Raw genomic sequence first — 25235 nt, forward strand, 5'->3', positions numbered from 1 at the left:
GTTATATCACTGGTAAGTTCCGCTTTCCATATAACTTATAGGACACAATGTTGCCAAGCTTTCTGCTACTACATAAGAAGGATCCCCCTTATTTCAGTTTCCAACACAGGCATACTCCATTTTATTGCACTTCATTTTATTATACTTTGCCGATATGACTTTTTTTTTTCTTATCAAGTTGAAGGTTTGTGGCAACCCTGCCTTGAACCAGTTCACCAGTGCCATTTTTCCAACAGTATCTGCTTTTGTAGATTTCAAATTTTTGATTATTTTGTTGCAGTGCTTTGATCAATAAGCTTTGATTTTACTATTATAATTGTTTTGGTATGCCACAAATTGTGCCAATATAAAATGGTGAATGTATGGGGTGCCTGGGTGGCTCAGTCATTAAGCATCTGCCTTCGGCTCAGGTCATGATCTCAGGGTCCTGGGATCGAGCCCCGCATCAGGCTCCCTGCTCAGCGGGAGGCCTGCTTCTCCTTCTCCCACTCCCCCTGCTTATGTTCCCTCTCTCGCTGTCTCTCTGTCAAATAAATAAAAATCTTAAAAAAAAATAAAAATGAAAAATAAAATGGTGAATGTAATCAATAAATGTTGCATGTACTCTGACTGTTCCCTCGTCTCTGTCCGTCTCCTCAGACTTCCCTATTCCCTGAGACACAGCAATACTGAAATTAGGCTAATCAGCAACCCTACAGGGGCACTTGGGTGGCTCAGTCGTTAAGCCTCTGCCTTCGGCTCAGGTCATGATCCCAGGGTTCTGGGATCGAGCCCCGCATCAGGCTCCCTGCTCCACGGGAAGTCTGCTTCTCCCTCTCCCACTCCCCCTGCTTGTGTTCCCTCTCTCGTTGTCTCTCTGTCAAATAAATAAAAAGAAATAAAATATTAAAAAAACAACCCTACAATGGCCTTCAAGTGTTCAACTGAAAGGAAAAGTCATGTCTCTCACTTGAAATCAAAAGCCAAGATAGGCCAAAAGCTAGGTCTCTTGTGCCAAACAGTTAACCAAGTTGTAAATGCAAAGGAAAAGTTCTTGAAGGAAAATAAAAGTGCTACCTAGTGAACACAGCAATAAGAAGAAAGTGAAACAGCCTTATTGCTGATAATGGAGAAAGTTTTAGTTGCCTGGATAGGGAACTAATCCAGAACATCGCCCCAATTCTCTTCAGTTTTCTGAAAGTGGAGAGTGGTGAGGAGTCTGCAGAAGAAAAGTTGGAAGCTAGCAGAGGTTATTTCATGAGGTTTAAGGAAAGAAGCCGTCCCTATAACATAAAAGTCAAAGTGAAGCAACAGGTGCTGATGTAGAAGCTGCAGCAAGTTATCCAGAAGATCTAAGATGATTAATGAAGCCATCGGTAAACAGGTTTTCAGTGTAGATCAAACAGCCTTCTATTGGAAGTCTGTCAGTCCTAGATGGCTAGGACTTTGATAGCTTAGAGAGGAAAAGTTAATGCCTGGCTTCAAAGCTTCAAAGGACAGGCTATGACTCTCTTGTTAGGGGTAGGGTAGCTGGTGACTGTCACTTGAAGCCTATACTCGGCCATTCTGAAATTCCTAGGGCCCTTAAAAATTATGTGAAATCTAATCTGCCTGTACCTCAATGGAGCAACAAAGCCTGGATGACAACAAATCTGTTTGTAACATGGTTTACTGAATATTTAAGCCTATTGTTGAGACCTACTTGCTCAGGAAAAAGGATACCTTTCAAAATATCACTGCTCATTGACAATGCACCTGGTCACCTAAGAGCTCTGATGGACATGTATAAGATTAATGTTGTTTTCATGCCTGCTGACACAACATATATTTTGCAGCCCATAAATCAAGGACTATTTGTGACTTTCTATTTAAGAAGTACATTTTGTAAGGCTTATAGCTGCTATAGATATTGATTCCTCTGATGGACCTGTGAAAAATACATTGAAAGCCTTCTGGAAAGTATTCACCTTTCTGGATGTCATTAAAAACATTTATGATTCATGGGAAGAGGTAACTATACCAACATTAATAGGACTTTTCAGAAGAAGTTGACTTTAGCATAGGATTCTGAGCCTCAGATGATGGATGACTTTGAGGAGTGCAAGCAGAGGAAGTAACTACAGATATGATAGAAATAGCAGGAGAACTAGAATCAAAAGTGGTGCCTGAAGATGTGACTGAATTGCTACAATCTCATGATAAAACTAACAGATGAAGAGTTGTTTCTTATGGATGAGCTAAGAACGTGTTTTCTTGAGATCAGATCTACTCCTGGTGCAAGTGCTGTGAAGATTGTCTACATGACAGCAAAGAATTTGGAATATTACATTAACTTAGTTGATAAAGTAGCAGCAGGGTTGAGAGGATTGACTCCAGTTTTTATTTTATTTTATTTATTTATTTTTAAAGATCTATTTATTTATTTGAGAGCTCACTCGCTCACATTGGAGAGGTGGAAGGGCAGTAAGATGGAGAGACTCCCAGCTGAACGTGGAGCCCAACGGTGGGCTCCATCTCATGACCCTAAGATCATGACCCGAGCAGAAATGAAGAATTGGATGCTTACCTGACTGAGCCACCCAGGCGCCCCATATCCAGTTTTTAAAGAAGTTCTACTATGGGTGCAGTGCTGTCAAATACCATTGCATGTACAAAGAAATCATTTATGGAAGAGTCCATCAGTGTGGCATTTTCACTGTTGTCTTATTTTAAGAAATTACCGCAGCCACCCCAGCCTGTAGCAACCACCACCGTGATCAGTTAGCAGTCATCACCATCAAGGTAAGACCCTCCACCAGCAAAAAGAGGACAACTCACTGAAAGCTTAGATGGCAGTTAGAATTGTTTAGCACTGGGCACCTGGGTGGCTCAATCGTTAAGCATCTGCCTTTGGCCCAGGTCATGATCCCAGGGTCCTGGGATCGAGTCCCACATCGGGCTCCCTGCTTGGCAGGGGGCGTGCTTCTCCCTCTCCCACTCCCCCTGCTTGTTCCTGCTCTTTCTCTCTCTCTCTCTGTCAAATAAATGAATAAAATCTCTAAAAAAAATTGTTTAGCATTAAAGTTTTTAAGTTAAGGTATATACAGTGGTTTTTTTTAAACATAATGCTATTGCATGCTTAGTAGATTATAGTGTAAGCATAATTTATCTGCCCTGGGAAACCAAAAATTTCATTTGACTTGCTTTATTTCAATACTCACTTTCTTGTGGTGGTCTGAAACTGAACCTGCAATATCTCTAAGGTACTCCTGTTACATGTTCCTCATTTCCTTCTGAGTCCTTACCAGCAGCATCTAGATTAAGGTCCAGATGTCTATTAAAAAAATCTATTCAAGGCAAGTTAGACTTTCCCTGTCACGCTTCTCAAAATTCTCATATCCAATTTCAAAGCTGCGCTCAGGTTTTTATTGTCAATGCAGCATCCCAGGTTCAGGTACAAAAATCTGTATTAGTTTTCTAGTTTTCGATTGTAACAAATTATCATCTTAAAATTTAGCATCTTAAAGCAACACAAATTTATGATTTTACATTTCTTGTTGGTCAAGAGACTGGGTGTAGATTAGCTGGTTCCCCTTTTCAGGATCTAACCAGACTGAAATCAAAGTGTCAGTTGGGACTACAGTATCTTTTGAGACTTCAGAATTCTATGCCATGCTCACTGGTTGTTAGAATTCAGTTCCTTGTGATTGCAGGACTATTTTCTTGCTGGTTGTTGGCTGGAGTACACTGTCAGCTTCTAGAGACTGCCCCTTGGTCTTTGCTGTGTGCCCCCACATAGGCCATTCACAACATGAAAGGAATGTTCAGGGCAGTCTCAAAGTTCTGCCTACCACACTAATTTGTTTATTATGATATAAAGGACAAATATGAATTTTTATCTTTTATGCTTCCTTTATGTTTCCTTTAGTGGTTGCCCCCTCTGATACATTTTAAGTCTACATTTCTTCAGGAAGACGAGTGAGTACTCTGAAGCAATGATCTTAGCAAAAGTCAGTGGGTGTGGAGGAGGGGTGATGTAGAAAGACAATACTCAAAACTGGAATTCTGCCATAACACTACTTTCTGTTGGTACTTCCCAGTTGGTGAGGAGAAATGTAGCATGTGAAATTAGTGATTTTCCCCTCCATTTTACTTTTCTCCTAATTTTAAATGATACATAGAGAGTAAAGAATTCCAGAGTTTTTCCTTCTGGTTTTTTGAAGCTGTCTTTGAAAGCAGGGAACAGGCATATATGATTTCTATTTAGATAAGTGGTTGACATGAGCCAGAGGCCCAGAAAGGCAATTTAGATTTGTGTTTGTTTTAGTTTCTCTTCTCTCACTGGAAAAGTAAAATGGAAAAGTTGACAAGTATTAAGCATTGCTCCAACTTCAATAAAAATGTTTAGACACATGCTGTTTTCTATCTTGAGGCAACATCCAATTAAAACTTCACTGAGTTTTATCTCTTTGCCTCCTAAAAAAAATCCCAATTCTTCCTTAATCTTTCCTAACTATATTAGGCAATCATGATTTTCCCCACTACCTGATCTATTGATTCCTACACCCTAATGGAAAGAAACTGTAATGTATGTATTTATTTAGGGAGATTAGCTTTTAGTCTTCTAGAGTTATAATAGTGCTTTTATTGTTTCTACTTTGAATATATCTGTCTTGGTGTCAGCCATTCTGGATCAGTAGTTAAAAGGTAGAAATAATTTCATGTTATTTGATGTGTCCTCTAATTATTTTGATTATCATTTTGGGTTTAAATGCTTATAAAATTAGTTGAGAGAACAACAAGGGATTGCTATCTTGAATAATGGGTTCTTAAAAAGATGTGTTATCAATGCACAAATTCTAATTTTACTAACATCTAAGTTATATGGCATCTTAGATATGCTTTGGCTGTTTGAGGAGGGAAGATCTTAGACTTTAGCCATAGATTTTGGTTTTTGTAGTTTTATAGATTTTTTTTTTTAATGGGAGAAGTTGACTTTTAGAAAACAAGTCTTTTTTTTTTTTTTTTTTAAAGCATGTGTTACCTGAAGTTGGGGCTTGATTCCTTCTGACAATAACAAAATTCAGACAGCTTCGTGGGACAAAGAAAAGCAATGCTGTCTCGCTTTTGTCGAGTTTAGTTTTTTCTCTTTTAAACAGTGTTATTGATGGATTATTGAGATATATAATAAACTATACATATTCAAAGTATACAATTTGGTAAGTTATGAAATATGTATGCATCTGTGAAACCATCCTCACAATAAAGGTAATGAACATAACCATCATCCCCAAACATTTTCTCATGTCCCTTTATAATCACTCCCACATGCTTCTCCACAGAGCAGTGACATCCTCAGGCTAACTGAACTGCTTTCTCTAACTATAGATTCATTTGCATTTTCTATTATTTTGTACATATGTAATCATAAATCATGTACTTTTTTTGTCTAGTTTCCTTTACTTAGCATAATTATTTTGAGATACATATTGTTGCATGTATCAGTAAAAGTTCATTCCTTTTTATTGCTGATTAATAATCCATCGTGGAAATATACTAAAATTTATCCATTCACCTGTTGGTAGACATTTGCTTGTTTCCAGTTTTCAGCTATTACAAACAAAGCTGCAATGAAGATTGTATGTAAGTCTTCATATAGATATTTGCTTAAATTTCTACTGAGTAAATAACATGGAGTGGAATGGCTAGACCATATGGCAAGCTTATATTTAATTTAAGAAACTTTTAACAAATATTTTTCCAAAGGGTACCATTTTACATTTCCACTAGCAATGTATGAAAGTTCCAGTTCCTCCACATCCTGTCAATACTCAGTTCAGGCAGTCTTTTTCATTTTAGCCATTGATATCTATGTAACAGTGTCTCATTGTTTTAATTTTCATTTTCCTAATGACTAATGACATTGAGCATCTTTTCATATGTTTGACATCCATATACTTTCTCTGATGAAGTGTCTATTCAAATCTCTTGCCCATTTTTTTAAATTGGATTATTTTCCCATTACTGACTTTGATAATTATTTTTCTGGATAAAAATCTTTTATCAGCATATATTTTCCTTTAATATGTGGCTTTTTTCCATTCTTTTAATAGTTCTCTTCAAAGAGCAGAGGTTTTAATTTTGATAGATTCTAATTTATCATTTTTTTATTTTATGGATCACACATTTGATACTGTATCTTTTTTGGTTTTAGGGGTAAAATTTAGTGACTCATCAGTTGCATACAATACCCGGTACATTGCATCAAGTGTCCTCCTTAATGCCCATCACCCAATTACCCCATCCCTCCCACCTGCCTTCCAGCAACCCTCCGTTTGTTTCCTAGAGTTAGGTGTCTCTTATGGTTTGTCTCCCTCTCTGTTTTCATCTTATTTTATTTTTCCCTGCCTTCCCCTATGATTCTCTGTTTTATTTCTTAAATTCCACATATGAGTGAAATCATAACAGTATTTGTCTCACTCTGACTTATTTCATTTAGCATTATACTGTCTAGCTCTATCCACATTGTTGCAAATGGCAAGACTTCATTCTTTTTGATGGCTGAGTAATATTCCATTATATATATATATAATTCCATTATATATATATATATATATATATATATATGTATACACACCACATCTTCTTTATCCATTCATCTGTCGATGGATATCTGGGCTCTTTCCCAGTTTGGCTATTGTGGACATTGCTGCTATACACATTGGGGTGCATGTGCCCCTTCAAAACACTATTTTTGTATCCTTTGCATAAATACCTAGTAGTACAGTTCCTGGATCATTGGATAGTTCTATTTTTAACTTTTTGAGGAACCTCCATACTGATTTCCAGGGTGGCTGCACCAGTTTGCATTCCCATCAACCCTGTAAGATGGTCCCTTTTCCATTTGATATTGTATCTAAGAAAACTTTGTCAAATTGATTTTCTCCTAATTTAAAAAAAAAATGGCTTCTGGGGCGCCTGGGTGGTACAGTTCATTGAGCGTCTAACTCTTGATTTTGGCTCAGGTCTTGGTCTCAGGGTTGTGAGATTGAGCCCCATGTCGGCCCTGCATCAGCTCCATGCTCAATGAAGAGTCTGATTGAGATTCTCTCTCCCTCTTCTTCTGCCCCTCCCACTCATGTGCTCTCTCTCTTTCTAAAATAAATAAACCTTTTAAAAAATGGACTCAGGTATAATTTATGCAGAAAAGCTTATTGAAAATTATTTTAAATTTTTTATTAAAAATTCTAAAACCTAGTTCTTAAGCTTCTATGGTCAGTTTAGTTATTTTATTATACTTGCAGAAGATTATAATAGTTACTTTTAAGGAGTTCTTTGGATGTGTAATCACATTTTCAAACTTTATTAATTAAATTTTCTTAAATATTTTAAACTGCACTCATATAATTAAGAGTAAACTTTTTAAAAGTATTTCACGAGCACCTGGGTGGCACAGTTAGCTGAGAGTCTGACTCTTGGTTTTGGCTCCGGTGGTGATCTTGGGGTCCGTGAGATTGAGTCCTGTGTCAGATTTGCTCATTTCAGAGTCTATTTGAGATTGTCTCTCTATCTCTCCCTCTACCCCTCCTGCTTGTGCTCTTCTTTTCCCTCTAAAATAAGTAAATCTAAAAATAAAAGGTATTTCAGTTGTCTGACCAAAAAAACCTTCCTATTTAAATAAATCTGATGAATGAAAACTTGTAAGTATGCCAAGATTTAAGTTCTCTTACATGTTTCAGTGACATTTTATACATTTTAAAATATAAGTCTGAACTCATTTTCTCAATTATATTATTTAAATTGGCATCACAAAGTATATCTGTTATTCTATCTGACCTGTTTCTGTTTAGAAACAGCTAAAATTCCAAATATACAGATTCTTTAATTTTATTTTTTTTAGGATTTATTTATTTTAGTGTGTACATGAGCAGGGGGAGGGGCAGAGAGAGAGAGAATCTCAAGCAGACACCCCACTCAGCAGGGAGCCCAGTGCAGGGCTCAATCCCACAACCCTGAGATCATGACCTCAGCTGAAATCAGGAGTCAGATGCTTAGCCAACTGAGCCTCCCAGGCACCCCACAGATTCTTTAATTTTCAAAAATAACTAATATATGAGCTTGCTTCTCTTAAACTTTTTATAAACTTCATTGTGAATCTTTTTGGGTTAAAAGATAACTTACAATTTTGGAGGTTGCTTTCTCAACTCATGGTTTCTTAATGACCAAAGATGTCCTTAGCCAGGATGGTGAGCGGCTCTTTGCCCAAAACTAGTGGCACACACAGAGCTCTATTCTATAGTTGTTTGTTCTAAAATAGGGTAGTCTTACAGCCCTATTTCCTTAGAATCAACTTAAACACACCTAATTCATTAGTCTACCCCCCAGACAGGTTATTATATGACTTGATTCAGTTAATCTGTTTACTATTTCATTCTTTTTGGAGTCACTTTTCTGTGCTTCCTATTTGTGAGTGACACAAATCTCTCAGGATTAAAATGACATCTGTTAGAATCCTTTTGTGGCTTTGTCTGACTGGGCACAGTTTTAAGGTCATTATAGTTAATACTTGTATTAACCAAAAACACAATAATGATTCTGGTTATGTAATATAATTAATTTTTCTTATTGGAAAGTTTTCCCTTAAACTTATTTATGTAACCAACAATACTCAAGGAAACAAAAGTGAAGAATACGGTTAAGTTTACTGTAGAGCAGAACCTCTTTGATAGTAAAATAATTCCAGTCATACATCTGTACCCCAGGTTATCTAGTACGGTGCCTAAAGAAAACAACTGAAGTAATACACTTTTAAGAATTTTCATGACAGAGGCACCTTGGTGGTTCAGTCAGTTAAGCGTCTTGCCTTCAGTTTAGGTCATGATCCCAGGGGTCATGGGATTAAGCCCCCACATTGGGGAGCCTGCTTCTTCCTCTCCCTCTACTGCTTCCCCTGCTTGTATGCACGCTCGCGCTCTCTGTCAAATTAAAAAAAAAAAAACTTAAAAAAAAAGAATTTTCATGACAAATTGTTTCCCTGATCTATTGGTTGACTTCAAGCTTCTTTTTCTCTACTTTTTTTTCATCCTTCTACTTCTGCATTTCTTTCATTCCTTTGTCTTCTCTTTCCTTTCAGAACTAATGATCTGGAAAACTATAGTAAAGGTGAATAAAAGTAACAGAAAAAAATGATGGTGATGGTAAGCAGTTGCCAAACATGGTGATAGACGATTTAGAAGGTATAGTGTTGTTTGATTTTTAGAAAGCTGCTTTAACATTACATTAAGTTTTGAGATTGGGCAATTAGAAGGGTGATGCAGTTTTTAAAAATCTTAAAGTCTTTTTTTCTAGCAAATTATAAGTTGTAAATATCAAATCTATTCTGTTAGCTAGATAATATTGCTTTAGAAAACAATGTTCCCTCTATGTTTTGGAGTTCTAACAAGTTCCAACCAGAGATGCGTAGAGATCCTACTACACTGAATGGACAAAAACTTTTTAATAAAAATTAAGAGGATTAATAAAATATAATTAAGCCTGATGGAGTCAAGCAACAGAAGTATAATTAGTAATCTTTATAGATAGAAAAGTCAAACACTGAAAAAATTCTGTTGTAAGTTACTTTTACTTTCTCATTTTCTTATAGGAAATAATTATATTTTAAAAAACCCATTTCTTTAAAAATAAGTAAAAATCTGTATCTTAAGATTTAAAACTTTGTGTGTGTGATACAGATCATTTTCTTTACAATGCATAAGGTATAATCATAAGCAACTTATTTTGTCCATCACCTTCCTTCCTTCCTTCCATGAGAGAAGTTCTTCTGTTGCCTCTATATAAAAAATTCAGGTCTGGGGCACATGGGTGTCCGAGTCAGTTAAGTGCCTGACACTTAATTTGGCTCAGGTCATGATCTCAGGGTGGTGAGATCAATCCCCAGCATTGGTCTCTGCACTGGGCATGAAGCTGGCTTAACATTCTCTCTCTCCCCTCTCCCTCTGCCCCTCCCCACACTCTCTCTCTCTCAAAATAAATAAATAAAAATTAAAAACTCGGGTCCATAATTCTCTCCTTACAGTCACTAATAACTACAGTCCCTCAAGTTGAAAATACAGTGTCAATTCCATAATTAAAAGTGCCTAGTCAGTATATTAATCAACACTTCAGTCTTCATTCAAAGCTAAAACTATTCCCTCCCCTAGCTACGATTAGCTATAGGTGGGAGGCTGTGTGCTTGACTTTTCTTTTTGTTGCTTATCTCTTCACCCACTGGCAAGTTGCTTTATCTGATCCCATCAGGATTTAAACTGGGGGCAGGAAGAAAGGTAAGGAGGCAAACAATTTTTTTTACCTGGCTTGTAAGTTTTTGAATTTGGTATGTTCTTAAGGCTGACTCTTATGTGTACTTTTGTGTGTTCTTCAGAGACCTTTACTGGAGCTATACTTCCTGTGACATTTTAAAAAATGATTCTTCCTATGAGCCCTACTGAATTCTTCTTCCTCTTCCTTCTCCCCCTTCTCTTCCTGCCCCTTCACCCTTCCTGTTCATCTCTCCTCCCCTTTCCCCACCTTCCCCCTCCTGGAGGTTCTCTGGGAACTCAAGAGGTACTCTGAGTAGGGTCGTTTTTTTTTTGTTTTGTTTTGTTTTAGATACCTTTCCTGAGATATAATTGACATATCATGAAATTTACCTTTTAAAATGTACCTTCAGTGGTTTTTAGTATAGGCACAGAGTTGTGCAACCATTACCACAACCTAAATTTTGTAACATTTTCATCGTCTGGGTAGGATTTTGCTAGCTCCAAGCTGGCCTTCTGTGTGGGCCTGCTTATTTACACCTTCCCATCCCGAATACAGCATGCTTCCTCACTCTGAATCTCTTGTGCCCTCTCCTCTTTAGCTTCTGTGTCAGAGTGAGAACCTTTAGATTTAGAAGTATTTAGTATTTTTAGGAGCCTTTAGATTTAGAAACCTTTAGATTCCTAAAGTATCAGGTACCAGTCTGTGGTGTCCTCCCTATGGCATCCCTAATATCAGGGAAGCACTCATAGGAGTCCCATGGAGGCCTCTTTTACCAGCTAGAGGTCGAACAAAGGCACTTTCCTATACAATACCCCTCCTGTTTTGGTGGGGGCATGAAAATCAGTACAGCTATCTTCAAAGAAATTCTTCGTATGCAATTTTCTCTCTACTCTTTTTATCTTTATATGTATTCTCAGACATATTACTTTGGAAATTTGCTACAGGGTAGACTTTCTCACAAATCCTGTTGGTATCTGATTGCTAATAGTATCTTGATGCGACTGTTGAAACTTCAAATTTCATGCAGTGTTTTCTGTAGAAGGTAATAACTCAGATATCTCTTCAAAAGCAATGCAGCTTATTTTTTTTAAATGTACTATCATTTAATAAAGTACATAAGAAACAGTTTTTTTGTGGGGGAGGGGTGCCTGAATAAATAATCAGTTCTGTACAAGCTAAGTAAAAATGCCTTTGGCTTTTTCTAAGCAGTATCTTGCATCTTCCCTTTTAACTACTACATTGTGCATTTAAGTGCACACCCCTCAAGGCAGATACTAAGCATAAAATGCTACAGTAAACATTTGAAAAGGAAAGTAATAAGACATGGCTGTCCTCATTTGTAGCTGGAATTGCTTTTTTTCAGTCTGGGTTAAAGTATCATAAATGTAAATTTAAAAAAATATTAGCTATCTTTGTTAGTTGAGTAAACAAAGTCAGCTTTTGTCTGAAACAGCTGTTTTTTAATAGGTTAAGTTTAAAATTTAATGAAGGATATAATTACAGAAAACAAGCATTTAACATTTTCCACTTCTTTTCCAAACCCATCTGCTTCTGCCTACCAAGAGACATACATTATGCACGTTACACTTAAATTGGTTGGGCTAGGTAGAGAAGTCTTAGTGATCAAGAGCAATTTTCTTTTCAAGAAATGTCAGTGTAGGAAACCTTATATATGATGATAATAAGTAGCTGCATTCCCCCCTTTCACGATGAAAGTAGGATTATTGTGCCCCATTAGAAAACCTTAAAATTTGTCATTCTATCACCCACTTAATTGAATGCCATTGAAAAAATTGACCCTACAGAAATGTCCCCACAAAGGCACCCTTCTGATTTTTTATTAATTCAACCTTTATAGAGTTAGATTACAAAGCATGTTTACAGGAATACCCTTTTTCCCCATTATAAACCCCAAAATGGCATTATTATTATTATTCCCATGTCACAGATGGAAAACTGAGGTTTAGAGATGAAATGACTTTTCCAAGGGCAAATGCTAAGTTGGCAGCAAAGCTGGGTCTAGAAGTACTTAAGTCCTTTCAGTACAAAATTTATAGTTATATATGTCAAAGATAGAGAAGTCAATTAGTGAATGGAAGAAATGTGTTCCATCTTACTTCAGCTTCATGCATCGTGGCCGTAGGAGCTCCTGTCCTCTTATTACCTGGGATGGATAGGATGACGCCTAGAACTATAATCTGAAAGGCCTTCTATTCAGTCTGGCTGTTTTGATTTTATCATCTGCATTTTGCTGCTTCCTGGGACCTTGAAGTCTCTGTCTTCTCCCATGAAATAGTCGCCACCTGTTTTCCGATTCAGGCTCTGAAGCTGACCCTACGGGGCTAGAGCAAGTCGCTGTTTTGAGGGTTTTTTCCCTCCAATCCCTTTATCCTCTATGCATTTAAGATATAGGATGATATCTAGATTGAAGTCCATATTGAGAAATGAGGTAGCCAGGAACCTCAATCTCTCATCACGGATGTCGAACTTCCACTATTGCACGTGCAGTACAAGTTGCTGATGTGTAGCCCACCTGTTACCTTTGTTTCTTAGGTAATATGCACGTGTCACTAGCTGAGGCCCTGGAGGTTCGGGGTGGACCTCTGCAGGAAGAAGAAATATGGGCTGTATTAAATCAAAGTGCTGAAAGTCTCCAAGAATTATTCAGAAAAGGTAAGTCTTTTTGTCTTTTTCTTGCTTTTTTTTTTGTTTGAGTATCAGGTGGCTGAAAAACAAATGAAGGGGCAGAGTAAAGAAAGGAATACTTTTTCTTATCTTTCTTTGGGCAAAAAAAGCTCAGATCTTGTCTAGCTTCATTTGAACATCTTTGTCCCTGATATTGTGCTAGGTGCTGAAAATATAATGGTGATCCAGTTCAAAAATATTTGCCTGTCTGCTCTGGAGCTTGTAATCCAGTGCAGAAAATTGCTATTAGTTAAAATACTTATATAAGCAAATGTAAAAAATGCAACCATGACAAGGGCTACAAAGGAGAGGATTCAATGACTGTGAAAACCCCTAATAGGATTTGACCTAGTCATGGGGAAGAAAAGGAAGGTTCCCTGAATAAGTCACCTCTGAGCTAAGAAAGAAGAAAAGTTAACTGGAGGAGAACGGGAAAACGTTCCCAGCAGAGAGAATAATATGTGCATCCCTGTAATGCTAAATTAGGATAATGTAGGCTGAATAACTAGTTTGGTGCTTTCCTTTAGAGATGATCACCTGGTCCAAATGACTGTTGGCATTTTGGAGCTAGAAAAGTTAGAGAGTCACTCTTTGTCCAAAAACATTTAATACTATACTGAAAGGCTCCACATGAAGATGGTGTTTGCCATTTAGCCCACATGGCCAACACCTATTTAGAATAATAGGTAAAGAAATCAAGCTTCATCTAAAAGAAGAATTAAACTTTAAAACTGATTTGAGAAATTTAATCAGACACAATAAACATTACAGAAATGGGGGAAGATTTGGGCATATAATATAGTTTCTCGAAGTATGGTCTCTGGTTGAGTAGCATCACCATTACCTGAAACTGGTTAGAAATGCAAATAATGTGGGTCCCCACTAGACCTACTGAATACGAAACTCTAGGGGTAGAGCCCAGCAATTTGTGTTGAACAAGTCCTTAAGGATATTTTGATTCATGTTAGAGAAGCTTTAGACAATGTTAAAGACCATGAGCCATGGGAACCTTTTGGAAGGTGTAGAGGTGACCACTCATTGAGTATAAGAAGGTCTAGAGCAGAGAGGAAGAATGTTTGGAGACAGATGGTAAAGCTTTGTTGTCATTGCTTTTGTTTTCTAATCCAGGGACAGGAATTTGAAACAGTGCTGGGGCCCTCCCAATTCTTCTATAAACTAGGTGTTTTTAGATCTTTGATTAGAGTTAAGATTGCTCTAAAGAAAATTTATTCATTTTAATCTAATGCCACTTACCTTAAATCTAGCTATTTTAAGTAGACCTTGTCTTTGTTTGCTTCATTTTCATTTTTCAGAAAATTTGGAAGTATGGGCATTCTGGAGTATAGAGCAGTAACCATGCTCCAAAGATGTTGTTGAAGGAAAGATATGTTGGTGGCGTTCTTTAGTTAGCTAACAATAGTCAGTCTAATATTCAAGAAAACAACTGTTGCCTGTGAGGTTTTGTGTGGAAGATCCCAGTAAGTAGAGGTTGAAACTGTTGCCCTTAAGGATTCACTTAAATCAAACAAGATGCATGTGAAGAGTTTACTACTTCAAGAGCCTGTGCCAAATAAATAATTGGGGCAGTAAGTCCTACAGACATTCAGAGGAGGGAGAGATAATACCTCTTTTTATTATACTAATGGCAGGATCACTGCCCTGGCCATGACTCATACAAAGTATCTGGCACACTGCAAATACCTAAGGGTTTTTCTTCTTTAAAATTTTGCAATGTTAATAGAGACTGAATGTCTGAATGTAAAGTACTTGTCATTAAGATACAATTACTGCATAGCATATTGGCGCATTATAATGGAGAGACTGGATATGTTATAAAATGAAGTGTGAGGCATTTAGGTCTTAAACACTGTCCAATGGGAGCTGGATACCATAAGGCCTTCAATCCAATTCACAGGGAAGCATCAGTAATATAGAGAAATTGAATTTGGCTTCTTTGGCATTCTGGAAATTACCAACTATTATAATTGACAGTTGGAAATTTGTATTTATTTGGAGGAAATTTATGCTTATTTGATTTTTTTTTTAATCTGAAATCTCTGTAGATTTTCATTCCCTGGTTTGATAACATGGTATCTTTTTGGCTCAAGTTCTTCTGACCATTATAACAAGTTGAAATAAAACAATTATTAGCTTGCTTAGTTTGTGAATGAATGGTGTTGGTCTTGGTTTTCTAGTAGACACCCTTATGAATAATAGTAGGAATGTTAGGGGTGGAAATGCAGGTAAAATACAATGGTCTCTAAGAAGTTTGTTTTTCTAAAATGTATTTTCTTCTCTTGGTTTTGTCTTTTTGTGTCTGTTATATAAACCTTAGTTTTGGTTTGATGGATGGTGTTTCTTCCCCTGTCTTCTTGAACTTGTACGTGGCTCCTGTGTCTTTTGCAGTATATAAGTTCAAGTATGAGCACCTATGAATACAAGGCTGGAAATAAGCATTTCCACTGGGGGATTATTGAACACAAATCAAGAAAATGATGTTTCTTCATCTTTTTGAGCCTCCCAGCAATTTTAGCCTTTTTTTTTTTCATACTAGTTTATTTAGGGGTTCCATTTTCACTCCTCAATAGATTTTATGTATTTCTCATATGCTTCTTCACTCATTAATTCATCCAGTTCTGAAGGATCACTGAGTGCTATCTTGATCAGCCAACCATCTTCATAACAAGATTTGTTGACAAGTCCTGGATTTTCTGCAAGAGTTTCATTAATTTCAGTTACTTCTCCTGATAGAGGAGAATAGAGTTCACTAGCAGCTTTCACACTTTCCAAAGCACCAAACTCATCTTGTTTGTTCAGTTTTGTCCCAACTTCAGGCAGACTACAGTAAACAACATCTCCCAGAGCTTCCTGTGCAAAATTGCTGATTCCCACTGTTCCAATACCACTTTCTGTTGTTATCCATTCATGTTTGTCTGTGAATTTACGCACGGAGAGCAGAGCGGAGCCCGTGCGCAGTGTCCGGACGGCGCCCGCCCTCAGCCCCCAGGGCCGCGTCAGGCACGGTGCGGCGGGCGCGGAGGCGACGCGCAGACTGCAGGCCGCAGCCCGCACGCTCCGCACCGCTCGCAGCGCCATGTTCGCAGACGTGCGGGGGTCGCGGTGCAAGGGACTCGGGAACCCCAGCCGGCAGGGGCGGGGCAGGGCCAATTTTAGCCTTTTTTAAAACAAAATTATTATGGTTGTTAGTCATAGATAATGATATCTAAGCACGACCTTATTGAAAGACACCATATTTAAAGGAGTTTCTTTTTAGAGAAGGAAAAATACAGAACTTTTTGAAAACTAATTCCACACATTTAGATGATGGTGGTGCTGATAATTGGTTCTCCTTTTATTACAAGTTTCTTAGTTTTATTGTCTTATGATTGTTAAAATGTGCAGTCTCTATGACTACTTTTTATAATTTTTAAAGATTTTGTTATGGCCTTGTATATGGTCTATTTTGTAAAATTGTGGGAATTTGAAAAGAATGTATTTTCTATTTCTAGGATATAAATTAATCTTGTTAATGTTAGTGCCTTTAAAATTTTTCTGTAACCATATTAGTTTGTATATTTGTCGAATTCATAGGGATAGTTAAAATTTCCCATTATAATGATGTCTTTCCCTGTCTTCTTACTACTGCCAACATGTGTTTTCATGCTATTTTGTATGATACATATAATGACTAATGACTAATTTAAATGGACTGGATATTTTATCAATATAAAATAACTTTTTTTCCTTTTTACTACTCATTGACTTAAATTCTATGCAGTCTGCTCTTAAATATTACCACCTCTGCTTCCTTTTCCTTGCCATTAACTTAGTACCTTTTCTCCTTTACTTTCAAATCATCTGTATTAAAATTTGGGTATCACTTGTAAATAGTAGACAGCTGGATTTTACTTTTTTGCCTATTTTCTTCTAAAGATTTTATTTATTTGTGAGAGAGAGCGAGCAAGCAAGCGCGCATGAGCTGGGGAGGAGCAGAGGGAAAGGGAGAAGCAGACTCCCTGCTGAGCAGGGAGCTGGATGCCCAGCTCCATGTGGGGCTTAATCCCAGGGCTCCGGATCCTCAGGCAGACACTTAAAACCGACTGAGCCGCCCAGGCACTGCCCTCCCCCGACCCTTTTTTTTTTCCTGCCTATTTTTTTTAATTAGGAAATTAAAATGGCCAATGAAATAAAAGTTCTGGAAGAATTTCATTAAGGGTCCTTTCATATTATGACACTCTAACTGTATGCTTCTTAATCTACTTTAATTGATTGGAAGGCATAGCTAATGTCAGAAAATATATATTCATTTAAGATTTAGCTTTTACATCATGGATGAACTCATGCAAGAACTGAGTGTTCCTAGGTAATAAGAAAGCACTGCCATTCTCATATGCTTTCTAGATCATCTTTAGAACTGAAATTATTGGTGCCTTGAAAATTTATTTTACAGTATTAGTTCCCCAAAACAGTGGGTTTTTTTTCCCCCTTAGTTATGGAACTGTTGCTCTTTGCAGAAAACAGGTGTTTTGAATCTGAGGGATTTTAAGGTATTAGAGTGGATGATTGGTTGTTGCTAAATTTGCCTCTTCATGACTAATCAGAGTTTGAAAAGAGATAATCTCCCTTACTGAGGCAAGGATATAAATCCCTTTATATGTAGTCATTTCTGGTTCCCTGTTTATTAAATAAGATAATAATTAATGAAATTAGTAAATTAAATAGTTAAAAATAGAATAAAGCATTTTGATAAAGTGCTAAAAAACAACATTCACTGTCTAAATAAAAACATTCAAAGAGTTAACAGCAAGTATCCTTGGAAAATTAAGAAGACTGTTATATTTCTTATTCTTTTTGGGAAACAAATTTGAACAAGGTTGCAGAGAGCAGGGCATATAGCCACCTTTGGCGGTATTTCATTGTAAGCACTTGCTTATATGCGTGAATGAAAACAAATTACTACAGATATCTGGGACAAATATCAAATAAATTTCTCTGTTCCTCACTTCTTGAAAAGTGTTTTAAAAAGTAGAATTTGTGGATACCTTTCTGGAAAACAGTCATACTAGAGAATTGTCTTATTTTAATCAAAATTAAGTGAAATATAAGTTTTTTCTTTTTTTTTATTAGTGCAATTGCTTTCATTAATAAATACTTTCAGGGAGGACACCTGGGTGGCTCAGTTAAGCGTCTGCCTTCAGCCCAGTTCATGATCCCAGCATCCTGGGATCGAGCCCCACGTCAGGCTCCCTGCTCAGCAGGGAGTCTGCTTCTCCCTTGACCTCTGTCCTTCCTCCCTGCTCATGCTCTCTCTCTCTCAAATAAATAAATAAAATCTTTAAAAAAAAAAAAAGTAAATACTTTCAGGGAAATTTTCTTGCTACTGAAAAGGAAAAATAACATACAAGAAATACATAAACTCAGAACCACAAATACATATGTATTTTTATTTATGGAATCAAACTCTTTGATCTGGAAAGATCTTAACACATTTCACCTAATCATTTTTAGAGGTAAGGGAACAAGGGCCGGTTTAAATGACTTATAAGAATTAATGTTGGCAGGGGTACCTGGGTGGCTCAGTCGTTGGGCGTTTGCCTTCGGCTCAGGTCATGATCCCGGCTGGGATCGAGCCCTGCATCGGGCTCCCTGCTCTGCGGGAAGCCTGCTTCTCCCTCTCCCAGTCCCCTTGCTTGTGTTCCCTCTCTCACTGTGTCTCTCTGTCAAATAAATAAATAAAATCTTTAAAAAAAAAAAAAAGATTAATGTTGGCAGAGCAGAAATAATATAACTATTTTAAAATAAGTCGTTATGAGCAATAACTAGAGTCATAAAATTACTTCATTATACATGACAATAAAGTTTTAAAATTGATAGCCTTTCTCTAAGCATAGCAACAGAATGTTTAGAGAAATAATATCAGGGGACAAAAGTGACATCATTTTAGATTCTACAGACACTAAAAGAATAATAAGGGAAAGTTAGGACCAAAGCTGTTGAAAAAATTGAAATGGAAATTTAAATTCAATGTTGAAATTGAAATGGACACCTTAGAAGACAAAAACTACCATATGCCATAGTTCATTCAAGAACGAGTAGACAACCTGAATTGCCCTATATCTATGAAGATGAATGAATGTATATTTCTAAATGTTCCACAAAGAAAACCCCAAGTCCACATTGCTTCACTAGAGAATTCTAAAAATTTATGGAAGAAATAATAGCAATTCCTTATCAAACACCTGAAGAAAATTGAAGAAAAGCAAATACTTCCCAGCTCATTCTGTGAGGTCAACATTAGTATCAGAATCAGACAAAGACATTAATGAAAATAAAACTGTAGACCAATATAACTCATGAACATAGAGGCAAAAAAAATTTTTTTTGAGAGAGAGCATGAGAGCAGGGGGAGGGGCAGAAGGAAAGGGAGAGAGAGAATCTTCAGCAGGCTCCACACTCAGCACAGAGGCCAAGGCGTTGAGTCTTAGGACCCTGAGATCATGATCTGAGCCAAAATTAAGAGTCTACTGCTTAACTGACTGAGCCACCCAGGCACCCTACTTAAAACATTAAGAGAGTGACAGGAGAAGTCACAGACTGGGCAAAAATATTTATAAATGATGTAACTGATTAAAGGCTATCCAGAATATATAAAGAATTCCAGTAGTAAGGAACAAACAAACCCTCAAAATGGGCAAAAAATTTGAATAGCTAGTTTTCCATAGAAGATATACAGATTTCTAATTTCAAATAACTTGAAATTATTACACTTCAGGGAATACAAAAATCTCAATATCATTAGTCATCAGAAAGATGTAAGATTACAGGGGCCCCTGGGTGGCTCAGTTGGTTAAGCGACTGCCTTCGGCTCGGGTCATGATCCCAGGGTCCTGGGATCGAGCCCCGCATCGGGCTCCCTGCTCCGCGGGAAGCCTGCTTCTCCCTCTCCCACTCCCCCTGCTTGTGTTCCCTCTCTCGCTGTCTCTCTCTCTCTGTCAGTTAAATATATAAATAAAATCTTTAAAAAAATAAAATAAAATAAAATCTAGTTTGATACAAAAAAAAAGAAAGATGTAAGATTACAGCCACAAAGAGATAGTTCACATCTATTAGAATGCTTAAAATTTAAAGGTCAGTCATTCCAGGAATTGGCAAGAACTTGGGGGGAACTGGAGCTCTCATATACTGGATATAAAATGATCCAGTTTCACATTTTGGAAACTGTTTTAACAGTTTCTTGAAAAGTTAAATATACATATCATACACACTCCTAAGTACTTAACCAAAAGAAATTAAAACCTATGTCCATAACAAAGCCCTGTATGTAGATACTCATCTTAGCTTTATTTACAGTAGGCAAAACCTGGAAACAAACCAAATATCCATCAACAGGTGAATGGATGAACAAATTATAGTATGTCCATATAATGAAACAAAACACAGCAATAAAAAGGGGTAAACTATTGATACGTGCAGCAGTGTGGATTAATTTCAAAATAATTATGCTGAGTGAAGGAAGTCAGACAAAGAAAACATACTGTGTGATTCTAATCTAAAACTCTAAAGTATGCAAACTAAATGATAGTAATAAAGCAGATTGGTGGTTGCTTGGGGATGAGAGGTTCAAGAAGGGATAGAATGCAGGGATTACAAAGTGTATGAGAAAACTTGGAGGGTGATGGATATGTTTATTATCTTGACTGTGATAATAGTTTCACAAGTGTATTCATATATCAAAACATCAAATTGTACTCTTTCAGTATATGCAGTTATTATGTGTCATAATATGCTTTAATAAAGCTACTTTAAAATATATCAAATGTTTTCTAAAAATTATTGTTAAATTTAGAACTTAGCCTTTTTTCTTAATTTGAAATTCTTTTTTTTAAACTCGTTTTTTTTTTAAAGATGTTATATATTTGAGAGAGAGAGCAAGAGCACAAGCAGGGGGAGGGGCAGAAGGAGAGGGCAGAGGGAAAAGCAGACTCCCCGCTAAGCAGGGAGCCCGACGTGGGGCCTGACCCCAAGACCTCAAGATCACGACCCAGACTGAAGGCAGATGCTCAACCGACTGTCACCCAGGTGCCCCCAAACTCTGTGTTTTCAAAAGAAAATATTTTCCAATCAAATGCTTACCCGGACTGTCTTGGTTTATTTTTCTCTTTATTGGTCAAATAGCAGAAGTAGATTCCCCACCTTTAAAAATTAATATCGTCAAATTCTTATAATAGAATCATCTAATAAGTATATCTAAATTAGTGTATAAAGTTTAATATACTAAAGTGATTAGAAATGTAGGGAGGGAGTTCAAGACACTGAAAATTTTATTTATTTATTTATATTTATATATATTTTTAAATTTTTATTTATTTGAGAGAGAATGAAGAGAAAGAGAGCATGAGAGGGAGGAGGGTGAAAGGGAGAAGCAGACTCCCCGCCGAGCAGGGAGCCCGATGCAGGACTCGATCCCGGGACTCCAGGATCATGACCTGAGCCGAAGGCAGGCACCCAAGACACTGAAGATTTTAAAAACAGGCAGTGTTATGGGCTGTATTTTGTTCTCTCAAGAGTCCTGTATTGAAATCCTAACTTGTGATACCTCATGATATGACTGTATTTGGAGGTAGGGTCTTTAAAAAGTTAACTAAGTTAAAATGAGGTTATTTGAGTGGGCTCGAATCCAATATGACTGATATTTTACTAATAAGAAATTAGGACAGACGAACACAAAGCAAAGACTATGTGAGGACACAAGAAGATGGCCACGGACAAGCCAAAGAGAGAGGCCTTAACAGAAACTAGGCCTACTGGCACCATGCTCTTAGATTTCTAGATTCCAGAAGTGTGAGAAAATTCTGTTGTTGAAGTTAACTCTGGCTCTGATATGTGTAGTGGTAACCTTAGCAAATTAACACAAGCAGGATAAAAAAAATTTTAAATATCCAGAAATTAAATATATAGGTACTAGCTTATAACCTCATAGGAGATCTTTAATAGCAGTTTACACAGATTCTCTTTTCTTTTTAACGAGAAAATGAGTAAACTACAATAGAACTGAGGAGTTCACTTGGATATTAAAAATGTAAGGGAGTTAAGGTTCATGGAAGATTGAATGAGAAGGTCCAATATACCCCTCAAATGAGTTCCAAAAAAGAAAACTAGAGAGAATGAGAAAGAGAACAATAAATGAAAATACGATAGTAGAGAATTTTTCAGAATTGATTAAATACATAGATCTTCATATTCTAGAAGTTTAAGTCACGGTCAAAAGAAATAAAAATATATCCAAACCTAGATTCATGTGCTTGGACATACAGAACACAGTAGATAAAGAGAAGATTTTTAAAGCCCTCAGAGTAGGAAAGATAGATTAGTTACAATGAAAAAACAATTAGGCTAATTGTGGACTTCATAACAGCAACAATAGAATCAGAATTTGGTAAAATATTACCTTAAAACTGCTATGAGAATATGTTGTAATTATTTTAAAAATAAAGAAGAAAAATTACTGAAGAATGACCTAGAACAGCACTGTCTAATGGAAATATAATATGCGCCATAGATATAATTTAAAATTATCTAGGAGCCATGCTTAAAAAGGTTAAAAAATAGATGAAGTTAATTTTAATATATTTCATTTAATCCAATACATTAAAATATTCTAATATGTTGTCAATATAAAAAAGTATTAATAAGATGTACACTTTTTTTTAAAGATTTCATTGACAGAGACACAGCGAGAGAGGGAACACGAGCAGGGGGAGTGGGGGAGGGAGAAGCAGGCCTCCTGTGAAGCAGGGAGCCCAATGAGGGGCTCAATCCCAGGACCCTGAGACCATGACCTGAGCTGAAGGCAGGTGCTTAACGACTGAGTCACCCAGGTGCCCAGATGTACACTTTTTTATACTAATTTAAAATCTATTTTATATTCATAGCCCATCTCGATTCACTCTAAATTTCATCAAAAATATTTAGGTTTTATAAAAGGTATTGATGAAAAAGTATGTTTACATACTCAAGTTGTTCCAAGCATACTTTTCAGTTTCCTAATAACTGATTAAATATTAATTTTTAAATTTATTTTTTTAAGTAGGCTCCATGACTAGCATGGAGTCCAGCGCAGGGCTTGAATTCATGACCCTAAGATCAAGACCTGAGCTGAGATCAAGAGTCACTTAACCATCTGAGCCACCTAAGTGTCTCTTCGTTTTAAAATTTAAAATATATGTGAAATTCATTTTCTTAGTTATGTTAGTCACATTTTCAGTTCTTTAAAAGCTGTATGTGGCTAATGGCTACTGTACCAGAATGTGCAGATAGAAATTAATGTCCTCTTAAACTGTCAAACTGTCAAAACAAAAGCATTTTCATGTAAAATGTGAATATTTACCATCAGTAAAACATCACTGAGGAAACTACTAAAAGATGTATTTCCGGAAGAAAGAAATTTAACCCAGAAGGAAGAAGGCTTAAAAAAGATGATAAGCAGAATAATTAGTTAACTTGATGATAAATCTAAATAAGCATTGGCTATATTAAAACATCAATAATAATGATGTCAGATTTAAAGTTAATAGCATTTAGACTAGGGTAGGTGATAGGAGTTAAAACAGTTTAAGGGTTTGACTTATGAGAATGATAGGTTTATTGACTTTAGAGCTTGCCTAGTCAAATATCCTTAAACTACATAAGGATAATCAGAAAAAAAGAGAGAGAACTATAGAACTTCCAATCTGGTAGGACCAAAGGAGAATAAATAACTCATCCATGAGAAGAAGACACAAAGCACTGAACTTCAAACTGATTTCTTGGTTTGTTTGTTTTATAAGCCTTTATAGGAAATATAGAAAGTTTTTATGGATTAAAAGCTTTTGAGTAAATCTTTGTATAGTCTATGGCACTTTTAAAAGACCAAATCCTAACTAGTCTCTTTATATTACATTCCTAATTATCTACAGTCGTAATTTTCTTGATTAACAGGGTGTATCAGTTGTCTTTGACAAGCTACATCTTGCCCTGTCTTTATAAAGCCACAATGAACAGGTCCTTCAAGTTAAATGTGTTTGAACCAGACAACATTAGCCCATTTTTCTCCCTGGAAACAAACTATAAAACATGAAATTAATATCTAGTATTCTTAAAATGAATAATGTCAGTTGTTTAACAAGTGTATGAAGCACTTGTAGTAAACCACACCTCCCCCATAAATACACAGTCAATACACTGTTTTGATTTGAAATTTTTTGGCTCAAGATGTGACAAAAAGACCATTTTATAAATTTAAAGAGTCATACATTTTTTAAAAAATTTATTTGACAGAGAGAGAGAGCATGCTTTGGGCATGGGGCTCAATACCAGGACCCTGGGTCATGACCTGAGCCGAAGGCAGACACTCAACTGACTGAGCCACCCAGATGTCCCAAGAGTCATATATTTAAACAGGAAAGTTGCTACAGGTCATGCTTTCTAGCCTCATCCTAGGCTGATAAAAAGAATTTTACTCACAATATATATTGTTTGAATTTGATAGTTAAGGATTTTTTTAAAATATTGAGGTATAATGTATATAGTAACGAGTGCTACTTTTTTTTTTTAAATAACTGGAAGTTTGTACTTCTTAATCCCCTTCGTCTACTTAATAAAGAGCATTATTGTTAATTGTACAGCCTGATGACTTTTATGAAAGTACACACCCATATAAGTACCACCCAGATCAAGATACAGAACCTTTCAACACCTGGGAAGTCTCCCTCATGCTCCTTCCTTTCAATTCTCCTTCTTCCTCCTCCTCCTCCTCCTCCTCCTCCTCCTCTTCTTTGATTATGGTTGAGACACAGTGGTACATAGTTTCAGATAACAACATAGTGATTCAACTTCTGTATATGTTATGCTATGCTCAGCACAAATGTAGCTATCATCTGTTGCCATACAATGCTCTTACAATATTATTAATTTTGGGGAGAAGAAAATAAGAGCACGTGAGGGGCGAGGGGCACAAGGTCAGGGATAGATAGAGAATCTCAAGCAGGCTCCATGCCCAGCATAGAGCCCAGTGTGGGGCTCGATCTCACAACCCTAAGATTATGACCTGAGCCGAAACCAAGAGTTCCACATCTAACCAACTGAGCCACGCAGATGCCCCTACAGTATTATTAACTATATTCCCTATACTGTGCCTTTTATTTCCATGACTTATTCATTCCATAATTGGAAGCCTGTATCTCCCACTTCCCTTCACTCGTTTTGCCTACCCTCCACCCACTCCCCTCTGGCAGCCATTGGTTTGTTCTCTGTAT

General features: G+C 36.7%; 2 protein-coding genes across 18 annotated transcripts in view; one reads left to right on the forward strand and one right to left on the reverse strand.

The window, feature by feature from the left end:
• PTPN13 (protein tyrosine phosphatase non-receptor type 13) overlaps positions 1–25235 on the forward strand; it is a 204381-nt gene that overhangs the window by 38479 nt on the left and 140667 nt on the right. For all 17 annotated transcript variants that reach the window (XM_073891890.1, XM_073891892.1, XM_073891894.1 and 14 more), the window contains exon 2: positions 12811–12930. In XM_073891890.1, the coding sequence (XP_073747991.1) occupies positions 12816–12930 (115 nt within the window). In that variant the 5' untranslated portion in view covers positions 12811–12815. The remainder of the gene's footprint in view (positions 1–12810; positions 12931–25235) is intronic.
• LOC112835618 (glycine cleavage system H protein, mitochondrial-like) lies at positions 15492–16101 on the reverse strand. Its single transcript, XM_025887143.2, has one exon. The coding sequence runs from the start codon at positions 16036–16038 to the stop codon at positions 15517–15519; it is 522 nt and encodes a 173-aa protein (XP_025742928.1). The 5' UTR covers positions 16039–16101; the 3' UTR covers positions 15492–15516.

The sequence above is a fragment of the Callorhinus ursinus genome, unplaced genomic scaffold (genome assembly GCF_003265705.2).
Source record: "Callorhinus ursinus isolate GAN/ISIS: 27379988/994484 unplaced genomic scaffold, GSC_fseal_2.0 scaffold4, whole genome shotgun sequence".
Classification (NCBI taxonomy): domain Eukaryota; kingdom Metazoa; phylum Chordata; class Mammalia; order Carnivora; family Otariidae; genus Callorhinus; species Callorhinus ursinus.